The 12,498-nt window shown below is 27.2% G+C and overlaps 1 protein-coding gene across 4 annotated transcripts; it reads left to right on the forward strand.

Annotated features, from left to right (window-relative positions):
• Positions 1-701: 701 nt before the first annotated feature.
• LOC111029518 lies at positions 702-8,815 on the forward strand. 4 transcript variants are annotated; one of them, XM_022308532.1, is made up of 11 exons: positions 702-925; positions 1,915-1,941; positions 3,556-3,597; positions 4,283-4,342; positions 5,103-5,162; positions 6,248-6,298; positions 7,583-7,633; positions 7,900-7,935; positions 8,152-8,202; positions 8,388-8,450; positions 8,520-8,815. In XM_022308532.1, exons 1-11 carry the CDS (start codon positions 826-828, stop codon positions 8,543-8,545), a joined length of 567 nt encoding a protein of 188 aa, XP_022164224.1. In that variant the 5' UTR covers positions 702-825; the 3' UTR covers positions 8,546-8,815. The 4 variants fall into 4 exon arrangements, with proteins under 4 accessions (XP_022164224.1, XP_022164225.1, XP_022164226.1 ...); XM_022308533.1 differs by lacking the exon at positions 1,915-1,941; XM_022308534.1 differs by lacking the exon at positions 7,900-7,935 and having other exon boundaries at positions 8,520-8,667.
• Positions 8,816-12,498: the final 3,683 nt, after the last annotated feature.

Raw genomic sequence — 12,498 nt, forward strand, 5'->3', positions numbered from 1 at the left:
TACGTCGTCATCGTTGTATTGAAATTATTTTTAATTCATGCAGTTAATGCGAAGATATACCAACTTCGCTCCCGCCTCTTTTTTTCATTGAATTAGGGAATTAATAATTAAATATTGCTTTTTGAAGCTTTAAAACATGAAAAATACTATAATGTAGTTATTAAATACGTTTCGTGTGATGACTCAAACCTGCTTATTATATCTTAAACAATTAGAATACCTTTTTTTGAATATTATTTATTTATCATTTTTTGAAAATGTTGACGGTTCAGAATCCAAATCCAAACTAGTAGTTTCTATGTTATTTAGTTTTTGAACTCTGGGTTTTATAAATTCCCGTATGGACCGAAATAAAGATATTTAATATTTCTATAATAATTATAAACAATTACATCAATTATATATATTGTGTTGTCTTCTGTTATTGTGTTCGTATTATATAGTATTAAAATCAGTAAAAAAAGTTTAAAAAATATATATTTTTTTTGGACTTTTTTTGAACTACTTTTGACTCCATTGAAATTCAGGCACCTGAGAAACTTTACTTACTCAGTGTACTCATCTTGTGTATTTATGTGTCAGTGACAAGCGTTGCAAATATTTAAAAATCATATTTATTATAGTACTATATGTATTATTAAGGAAAACAAATATATATTTACCTGCTTCTATTTCCCAATATGGTTTACTCAGTTGCACTGTAACCACCTGTTGCTTTTGGATATAAAAGAAGAACTCTGACAATCGTCGTTCAACTACTTTTTTAATATTACTTTAACTTTATCTCATTCAACGTCGTCATTGTTTCAAATTATTTGTTTCGTAATGTCAACGATGGTAAAACATATTAATATGTTAGCTTTATTTATAATGTTTTATATTATTGGAAATGCAATGGCACTCACACCAGCGGAACGTAAAGCACGTGAGTATATTGCTTTTTTTTATTAAATATTATCAGGAATCACTTTTTAATTTTAGTGGAGAAACCTATTTATGAACCAAATAACTAAAATTCAAATTCATGGAATTAGTGTTAGTTTAATGAAATAATAATCATTAAAATAAAATTCAATATAATGTTGCCCATTACACAGTTCGTCAGTTGTGGATTTACATATTGCGATATCTCCTGAAATAATGGAGATATTTTAATTCTAGGTTTTTATTAAGACACACACGAACAAGCACTACACATAATTAATGTTTTAGTAAAAAAAGTTAAAAAATATTTTTTTGAATTAATTAAAAAAAATTAAGGTAATAATTTTGTAGAGTTAATTTCTCTAAGTGACGTGTTAACGTTTCAACATTGTAATTTCATTAATCTATTGATTTTTAATAATTTGTCTAATTTTGAAAAATTCTGCAAATTATTTGACAAGGTGTAAGAAATTTAATTTTTCATCAATTATTAATAGAATAGGTACTTGTTAATAGTCAATAATTGTTTGATTGATAAGATCAATAAGTTCATCATATCTTTTCAGAAAACAATACGAGATGATATAAAAACTTTAAAATATTAAGATCCACTCTTTAGATATATTCTAAGACCGTGTTATGGACTATGACCATAATCAAAGTTGAGACTATGGTAAAACGGTCACCCCAAATAATTCAGAGTTTTTCTCATAACTAGAAAAAAAATTACTAAAAATCGTTGGATCAATAAAAATGCCAGAATTATGATGTATCCATTATTTCATAAAATATCTCAATGGTTAAATGCAGCCACTCCCTGAAATGTTAAATAAATTTAAAAATTATTTTGATGGTCTATGGTATTCAATCAAAAACTAAACCACCGCCGTGTAAAAAATTCTGGCGACGCCACTGATATGTCTAACTAATATTATGGTTCTTTTTTCTGTCTATTCCTAACATTCTTATACAATAAAATAATTTTTTCAGAATTTGAAAAGGTGCTTAATTGCTATAGTAAGTAATACCATTTTTCTTCTTCTATCGCAACGGGTTGTTCATATAAATACATCGAGTTTCACTCTATGTCATCACTTTTCTACCGTATGATTGTGAGTTTTAATAAATTCAGTGAATTTGATTTCAGAGTCATATAAAAAAAAATCATTACATAATACTCAAGTACTTGTTTAGTATGTCAAATTGGCCCATGTGTTTATCGCACAACACATACAATTAACATTTACCTCTAGATATACCGAATTTGTGTTTTAAACTTAAATTTAATAGTGAATTAACCTTTTATTATACTTTATAAATTTGCAACTCAAAATATTTTAATCATTTTAGTGGCTTTTACTCATTTCTCTTAAATTAATTTCTAAATTGAAAAGTTCATAAAAAATTATTGTATATTTATTCTCGTTTTTTTTTTTAAATTCACAACTTGCTAGGTTCCTTATATTACAATTACAAATGTTTTCAAATACTGAAAAATTGTTTATCGAAAAAGTTTATAAAAAACCAATAATCATCGATATAAGTATACAGGATATTGAAACGTTTACCTAATTTTTGTTTGTTGTTCTCTCTGCTTTTAAAAACTATTAAGAATTTTAGGTGTTGAACATAAGAATGCGCCAGCTAAATTCACGTTTTCATCAGAAAATTTGATCCTGTAGAAAATCAAAGAACTTTTGATGCTCCAAATGGTCAAGACTGGCACAAAAATACAAATTAAATTTAAAAAACACAAATCATTGTAAAATCCACTCAGAATTTAAAACCAACATAGTGTTGATAAGAACACAAATGACTTGAGTCAGCGTGCAGTGCAATTCTGATAAAAAAAAAAAAATATTAATTTATTCTTGTGTGTGCTGTTCTTTATGATGTTTGTAAAATCTACATCCAAGGGAACGACCATAACTGTTTATTTTGAATTACCAAGTTATTGATACAGGCTTATCCAGAGGTAGTAAAGACGTAACAAAAAATATTACGTGTATCTTTGGAAATCGTTATTCGAACTTGAAATACCATTACATCACTCCCTGTTAACACAGTATTCTATACTACATTTGTACATATGGAAGACTATCTGTACCGAATGACGCTGTCCGAGTCAAAGATTTGAATTTTTAGTAAAAATGTTGGTAAAAAATATATATATTCATATATTTCATATTTTTTATGTAATATTCATATTTCTCCATAATTTATATGCATTACGAACATATTCCACTCTTATATTATATATTATTTGTTTTAAGAAATAATTTCTTCATTTCAAACCACAAACTTGAAGATTTGATAACTGCTTGTACCTCATTGTATGTCGACTTATGGCATCCAATTATACACCAAATTAATGTTTATTATGACACTAACATAACGTCTACTAATTATGTATCCTACGACTGTTATAATCGAGAAGCTGGAAAAATTAGAAACTATTTAAATTACAAATATCTACTGTAAATACTCAAATAACTGTTTGCAAAAACCGCCTCCAATAATTGTAAATCTAAACTATAAAGGTATCTACAAAACACACTAATAAGACGTACAAAAAAAATTATATTTACATAAATTAATATGCTCTGTAGCTTATGAACTAAACTTTTATAGGGCAATTTTATGACCATGGACTTCTGGGAAGAAATACTGGAGGTATATTCATTTTATTAGCTTATAAAAAACCAATATTGTTTATGACTAACTTTGTTACATAACTAAATATTTAACCCATTATAAGCAGCTTGTATCTACGTATGGTAAACAGCTGCTAATCTTTGTTTATCGCGTATCACAGAAAAAAAATTAATAACAGTGTCTCACTGTTGGATGTGTCATGCGACTGTCCACAGTGACGAAATAGTTTAGCCATCACTCAGACAAATAGCTGACTTGATTGAAAGCCAGACAAAGAAAGGACCAAAATAAAATAATTTTTATCAATTTGTTGTTGACACTGGCTTATGTTTATATCACTCATAGGGGCTATTGATTTATGATCCATAACTACATTCATTTTTTTTTTTATATTGAATATTAATTAATTTGGAATTCTAATTGAATTTCTTTAACTTATTGATATATCTGGCAGCCATTGTGCTTTTACACTACATTATTCGAGTTAAATATTTTGGTTGGATAATGAAATCATTTTAGAAAATGTAGTGATATGTTTTATTGCATTCGACTAAATGAATAATCTTATAATGAACTTGTATTATACAAATTGTATGTTGTTATTAAGTACACATATTGTATGTCTATTTGATTTGATTGAAATAAAAAAAAGACAGTAACAAACTGAAATTTATTTATCCATGATTTTTTTTATCTTTCATAGTGTTAGGACCTTTACCATATGGTACAGAAGAAACCTTTGATGCTTTATTGGAGAGATTCTGTAAATATACATTACCTACTTATTATTTATAGTTAATTAATAATATAGTGTTATTTATATGTAATAATGATTAGAAGAGATTCAACTAATTCACAATAAATTAACATTGATTTAAGTTATTTTTATCTTTATATTTCACGACACTTTAACCTAACTTTAAGTTCAATATCGCCAAATTGACGGTAACTCTTGACCGATAACCTACACAATTGTAATAATACTACGAGCATTACGAGCATTTTATATTACTGCTAGTAGTTAAGTTAAATATCTACTCTTTTGAAATGTTCATGTGCTATTATGAGAATAATATGGAAAGGTATAATATTATACTTTTAGTTTACCATGAATTTCTTTATTTATTGCCACATAGCTGATATTAAGTCACCGTTACTAATACTATTTATTAGTTTTAGTTTAGAAAACGAAACTGACTTGTACTGAATTGATTCATAGTATTATCTCGATTTTGTAATTGATTTTTGAATCTTCAGTACTCGGGTATGTTTGAGTCTCCGTTTCCTGATGAGTATGATAATATTTTTAGTTAATATTTCAAGTGAACATTTTTTTTCTTTTAGAGGAAAACTATTTAATATTATTCTAAATAAAGAACATCTAGGAAACTCTTAGAATGTATACTTAAGTATTTATTTGTATGTTGTATATCCGTTACACAAGTTTGTGTAATTGCTTGGATTGCAATATAAAAACAATAATAATCTGAGATTTATGTGTAGTAAAATTTAAATTTTTATAGATAGAGTACTTTTTGAAATGAACGATGAGGAAAATTTTGATACTATAAGCAACGATATCGGTAAGAATTAGCAAACATTACAAATCACTTAAAGTGTAATATTTAAAGATTTTATGATGTAATCTATTCTTATATATATATAGATAATATATTATAATCAGTTACTCAAATACGCTCTAGTCATATAATAAAATATATACTAATGATATTAATGTACTACTGTATGTTCATAAATATCGACTATCCAAGGTATTAATTATTATGACACATTAACATTTGATTAATTTTGGTGCGTGTTATTTAAAATAACAAAGGGTATGATACGTGAAATAAATTAACACAATTTTTAATAATCGTATTAATGAGTATTTTTTAATAGAATCATAATCATAAACACTTATGAATTAGAAGTGCATGAAGTTCAAAAGAGTTCGGTAGTCTCAATAAAATAATAGAATATAGAAGTATAGTATGGAAGTTCTGTAAAGTTGGCACTTACGTAAGTGCCAACTTGATCGACTTAGCTTGACTAATGAATCTCTTTGGGGCTCGTGCCCCAGCCCTTTAAATATTTCGCCAATTTAACTCAGCCCATCCATGACTCATCTCTGAATGAAACAAACTTTTTGTGACAGTACCAAAGGGACGTGATGGTATTCGAACCTTTACGTCCTCTGCCCCATGCAGCCGATTCACTTTTTGATATGAATCGTGTCCTTCTTTTTTCGGCTTTAACGCTATTTGACCAAAACAAAAGATTTTATAATGTCGTAGTGCCGCGTCATTCCCACGTACTAAGATTTATACAATACAGATATTCAGTGCATCAAACCCAATTATTATTATTATTATTAATAAAATATTATACACAATCATAACAATATTCTATTCTCCACAAGCTTTTCATATTCCGTCCTGTTGTTCTGCTATATATCTATATTTTTATAATACTTACAATTATTCGATCGGGCTTCAGTTTATATTCTGAAATGTAATTTGAACGACATAAAATAGGTAGAATTTATTATTATATATTTGTATAATGTTATTATCGACCAAAGTATGTATAGTTGGTTGTTGATATTAATATATAAAAACAGTAACAAACTGAGATTAACTTATAATTGAATTTTTTTTTTTTGTAGAAGATTCTTATGCATCTGATAATGATTACCGAATGATAAAAAAGAAATTCTGTAAGTATATACTTCAAATGATTCATAGGTTTTTATTTTAATTTTACGTTAAGTATCGATGATAATCGGCCATCACCGAGTAAAGGTATAATATAAATATTATATTATTTTATTCAATACTTCGAAGATAACTTTATACAATGTATATAATTATAACTCAGCGTCTGGTTGAAGAGCTAATTCACCATGGCATAATTTAACATAAATTGTATTGTTAATGTATTTCTTAGTAAAATAACAATCATAAGTACTAATAGTAACAGAAGGAAAAATAATGGAGGTAAGAGCCATTAGATCTTTATAGAAATAATTGTTTACCGAAATTTTGTGTAGTTGTGAACAAGTTACATTGGTGGCTTGCATCAACTTTTTAAAATCTTGTTCACATGTTTACATCAGGCCTGAATAATATCAACAGATTTTTGAGACATTTGGTGGCTATTGTTATTTTGACACATATACATTGAGTTTGGTTAGAATATCAAACCCTTATTCAAAATTGAGATTCATACTTCATTGCATCAAACCAAATTAACACACTAAATATTATTATACATAGCAGTAGTCGCTTATGAGAAAACCTTTGGGACCAAAGTAAATTTGTGTCCAAATCAGTTGTTTCTAATAAGCGATTGGTTTGATTTGTACTATGAAAAAAAAAAAACGAAAAATATGCCAAAAATGTATCAATAATTTTAAAAAAGTACGGATGTACAAATGTATATATTTTTTAAGCTCGTCGTATGATTTTAATAACTCTTATTTCTGTTTAGAACTTAATCCTTGGAATTTAGACATTTTTAGATTTAGATTTTTAGAATAACAAAATACTTTTAAATTACTTTTACGTACGCACGCCGAATTGAGCTAATGATACGTAAAGGAAAGATCATTCTTAAACATTGTATAGAACGTACTGCACTTAAGTTAGTATAGTCCAAATATGAACTTAACGACGGCAAAGTTAAGATTAAATTACATTGGTTATCGCACGGATAAATGGTGAATATGTTAACAGCCCTCCAAATTGCTTCAAATAACCGATATGATGTTTCAATAATCTGCTTTATTTTCAATGTTGTAATATTATGTATACATCCGGTCCGTCCCTGTACATTTTCTTTAAATAACGCTATTGTATCAATTATCCGTGTTTCTAATAAGCGGCATCTACTGTATTTGTAAGTCGGTATTGCGTTCCAACACAAGTGATTACATTGAAATATAAAAACAGTAACAAACTGAGATTTATGAAAAATAGTGATAATATTGTATATGTTGCAGTTAATGATATAATTCACGTGTATAACTTTCACGATAAAGTGGTTCAATATAGTAAGTATACATTTAGAGTTACCTGTAGTTTTATTTTTACGTCATATTTCATAATGTATATCTATAAGAATAAACTGTGCTTCTAGAATCTAGATGATATAATTCATTAATATAGATACACCGTTATAATAATATTACAACCACCACAGTACTTTCACACTCCTTTCTGTAATTTTATTATTTCCCTATCTGCTATTTTATAATATGTGCTTCTATAAGTCTATGCTACAGTATTTAATAGGGTATATTATATATTTTTATATTAGAGTTTGATATTGGAGCTAGGAATAGACAATTTCCAAGTAAGTTATTGTCAGTGATCTATAATTATAATTTTTAATTATTCATAATATAATTATTTATTTGTGTGGTCAATTACATATACAAAATCGTAAAGCCTTAATAGTTCATGTTTATTTTTGTATAATGCATGAAGAAAATATAAAATATATCAATTGTAATGTAATGTACCAATGTTAAACACATATTTGAACTATTAATTCAAAATATAATTCTAGGTCCATTTGATAAGTTCGTGAACAATCATATTTTGGTCCCTGGTAGATTAGGTAAGTGATTATTAAAGTTATTACAAAACAAAATTTAATTCAGTTTGTAGAATAGATTATAATAATATTATACCCAATATCCTGTAAAAGAATAGTCGACGAATCAGTGTTATAAGTTATTGTAGGTATTCGATTAAAACACATTTTTCTAATTAAATTATTGTTATTGATGTACTTTTATATAGATTATTATGAAACGGCCTCAAAATTCTGTGATCATTATAGCAAAGGTATAAAATTGGAAACAAGTAAGAATTATTTTTATTGCTCTCATAAATTCACAGATCACAATAATTAATTGTTTTTCTTTGCACAAGATTGGGCTCGCAGTTTTAATTATTAAATACTATACCAATTACGCAATCATCTAATATTAAGTGGTAAGTAGATACTTATGATTAAACTATTAATTTTTGCCATAATATCATATATCTAATTAATTAATAAAAAATTGTATTAAATCAATATTCATTTTGTTTGTATTTAAAACTCCATCTCAATACTAATTCGATTAAATTGTCGGGATACATAAATAAAAAATAATACTATTATATAACATTATTGTACAAGAATTACATATCTAAATGAAATTATATTAATGATTAATGTAATATTATTGTGTATTTTAAAATTTTTTTTTTTTTGTTTGAATGAGAATCCTTTTAAGTAAATATTTTAGACGATGTTGTATTATGTCTCGAGGTATAGACTTAATAGCCCTGAAAAATACATATTATTATGCATTATTGTATAAATGAAGCTCACGTACTCTACAAGACAGCAGTATTGATCATAATGTTGAATAAATAAGCTCAAAGGGTAATTGAGTAGGCCAGCATACAAATTAATTAAAACGAGAATTATCATTTACATTTAAAAAGGTATATGGTCATAGTCTGCATATTATCAGATACAATATTCATTGTAGTTTTTTTTAAAAAGCTCATAAATTTAAGAAGTAGCTCAAATTAGATATTATTGGTCTTGCAACAACGCCCAACAGACATTGGGGTTTCATAATTGTTGGTATAAATTTTTCATGACATAAGCAAATGCAATTATTTTATATATTGAATGAGAGCTCCTCAGATACATAACTAAGCTATTGCAACATCCTCTTGTATGTCAATGATAGAGATAAAAGTTACCATTATGCAAGACTTAATTTCCATTGTATACTAGGGATGCATTATGCATTATAAACAATTCTATTACCGCTCGTGTGATTAAAACCACTGCAATCTTTCCGATTTACGTCTTCAATAGAGACATAACGGAACATATCGGTTTTCATATATAAACATAAAAATTAACTCGTTTCCCTCAGTTTTGTTGAATAATTTGTTCATTTATTTAATTACCTACGTAAATAGTAAAATCGAAGGCCTATATTCCTACTGGTTTGCATTATTTGCACCGATGGGAAAGGTTATCAATGTAATTCCATGAAGGAATAGAAATATAATAATTATGTAAGTAATAACTAATAAAAATAATAATTAAAATGATCAAGTAACGGCTAATGGTGTACAAAAGTGTATCAAAGAATAAAGGTGAATGTTACATTTTTCTTTCATTAATTAAGAGGATGCCTCTATAACATTTCTGTATGTAATACAGTTATATACTATATTTTGTGAATGTACAATTCAGGGACTGGAACCGTACCGAAAAGAACCGGTTTTGGAACCGGAACTCTTTGAATTTTGGGAACCGGAACCTCACTGAAACCCTAATTTAAATTAATATGAAAACAGGAACCCCACCGGAACCCTTATTTAAATTAATTTAAAAACCGTAACTTTGCCGAAATAAATATTCTTTTGTAAAGGTTTCTTACGATTAATTTGGGTTTTGTAATAATTATATTATATTTATTTTTATTTGTCATCATTATAGTCATTATTATGAGGATTTATAATATTCAAGAATAATCATTCAATTACCTACAGAGTACAGAGTTCGATCGTCTGAGACGTGTCACTAAGACTAAAGTATTATTATTCTACGTAATAACTGATAATGTATTAATAGGAATCTCCAGCAAAAATAAAATTCGTTATTTACTGCACAATATACACTTATTGGTCTCCCTGTTACCAAAATAATAAGAAATTCATAAAATATGTTAATAAATAACAACGAATGTTATGATGTCTATAACGCTTATATTGTATTATTATAGTATAGTTATCCTAACGCTTACCTACAGCATGCCTAAATGCTTTTCTTTCTGTCTTTCTTTGCTAGTATTGTGATTTGTTACTGTTCTTTATACTCATTATAGTGTCTACTGTCTAGTACTAGTAGTACTCTAGGGCCTATAGCCGTTTGGTCTAGCTTCGATATTTTAAACTTTGTATTCCACATCATAATGGGTCGTATACTTTCGTCAACAATGTTGAGCATTTACTTGAAAATTTGAAAATACTAATATTTTTTAAAGAATCGAAATTGAATCAAATTTTTTTTTATAAAACCTAAACTGAAAACGAATTTTAATTTTATAAGAACCGAAAAGAACCGAAATCTAAATTTAAAAACCGAAAAGGAACGGAAACCGAAATTTTAGATTTTCTAGGAACCGAAAAGGAACCGGAACCGAAATTTTAGATTTTCTAGGAACCGAACCGGAATCGGAACCGTAAAAATCATTGAGCTTCCAATACACTACAATTATACAATTATGAATAACTATTCTTATAAGTAATTATGTTGTTTCCCAAATGAAAAGACGAAAACGTATTGAATCGCCTCAGAATAGATTATACACCATAAACATGTGACCATCAGATGAAAAAAGATCCAAAACAAAATGTCTTACATGGTGATATCGAACCTAAACAATTACATCATTACCGCCTGTACAGACAAACAAGAGGCAAGGCAATAATACAATGTACCTGAACACCTTCATGAGTCACTGAGCCCCCCTGAAGAAGAATCCATCAAAAATATATTTCTATTCATAACAGATATTGAATGTACAATTTGATTTAAACTATTTGAGTATCATATTATGTAAGACCTAATTATGATCACGCATCCGTGTTTTTTTTCTTTATCAAAAAAAAAAATTGTTATTATTTTTTCATTATTACATTGTATACTTCAGATTATTATTATTTTCATTTTAATTTTTAATCCATAGTTTAGCAATAAAAATAAATTAACGTCATAATAAAATAAATTAATTTGTAAGGTACTGAATAATTGAAAAGGGCATACAATTTAACTCTTTAACTTAGAAGTTTAGAAAGTTCAGAGTAACTTTACTTTTTAACTTGTGAAATGATAACTATAATCAATAGAATAAATAAAAAGTAAACATAATTGAATTGATTAATTATGTTTATTTTGGATTTAGTATTAAAATGTGTACAAAAATTTTTAAAAAGGCGTCTTGTCTTCTAACTTTTGACTTATAGACCACCGGCAATTTTAGGACGAGTGGGCACTTCATTAATGGTATATATCTGACAGGAACTGAACAATTATTCGCAACATATGACACAAACATTATTTTGTACATCCGGTCCGGATAGATGATTCAAATTTATATATAAACAAAGCTTTTTTGTTCGTGAATAGTAAAAAAAGAAAGGTAGAGACACAGTAAGAGATAGAGAAATAAATGTGAAATAGCCATACATAAAATTATAATAACATATGATAATGTATATAAATGATAATGGACGTATGATCATATTTGTGGCTTTGAGCATACCTCTAATTTTTCCGACGACTTAAATGCATTTTTTAAGTATTTGTTTGCATGAGGAAATGTGTTGTTCCTTTTGCTCGAATCACATATTTTATATAAAATATTTTTGCACCGTTTTCAAAACATGACAATTCTATTTTATTTTTACAGTTGATAGGTACATATACTTTATAATGATAAAGATATAAATTCTGTAGAAATCGATTTTTGTTTACAGTAAAATGAAAACATTTTTAAACGAGTGTTATGTATGCTTCAAAGAACCAAACCGATTGGAATACGTAAAAAAACCTTATTGTAAATTCTGGCTGACTGATTAATAACTATAACTGTAATAATTTTGGGTCGATAGCAAGGAAAACAAATGCAAGTGAAATACAAACTGCAAAAATAGAATATATTCCAATTGTGTACTTATTACGTACTATGAATTATGCTGAATTCTATAGCAGCTCGTGCGACTAAAAATCCTTCGAGTTTTCGGATTTTCCTTCAGTAGATAAAACTGTTTCCCCGACAAACCGTTTTACGTTGAAACATACGATTCATCGTTTCAGTGTGTCCCGAAATCA

This window comes from Myzus persicae, unplaced genomic scaffold, assembly GCF_001856785.1.
Source record: "Myzus persicae strain clone G006 unplaced genomic scaffold, MPER_G0061.0, whole genome shotgun sequence".
Classification (NCBI taxonomy): Eukaryota; Metazoa; Arthropoda; class Insecta; order Hemiptera; family Aphididae; genus Myzus; species Myzus persicae.

Bases quoted from the DNA above. Each gene is read 5' to 3' on its own strand.
- LOC111029518 (XM_022308532.1), top strand. From the start codon at position 826: ATGTCAACGATGGTAAAACATATTAATATGTTAGCTTTATTTATAATG. The intron at 5,163-6,247 runs GTAAGAATTAGC...TTTTTTTTGTAG, and splicing joins TACTATAAGCAACGATATCG to AAGATTCTTATGCATCTGAT. The intron at 8,203-8,387 runs GTAAGTGATTAT...ACTTTTATATAG, and splicing joins TTTGGTCCCTGGTAGATTAG to ATTATTATGAAACGGCCTCA.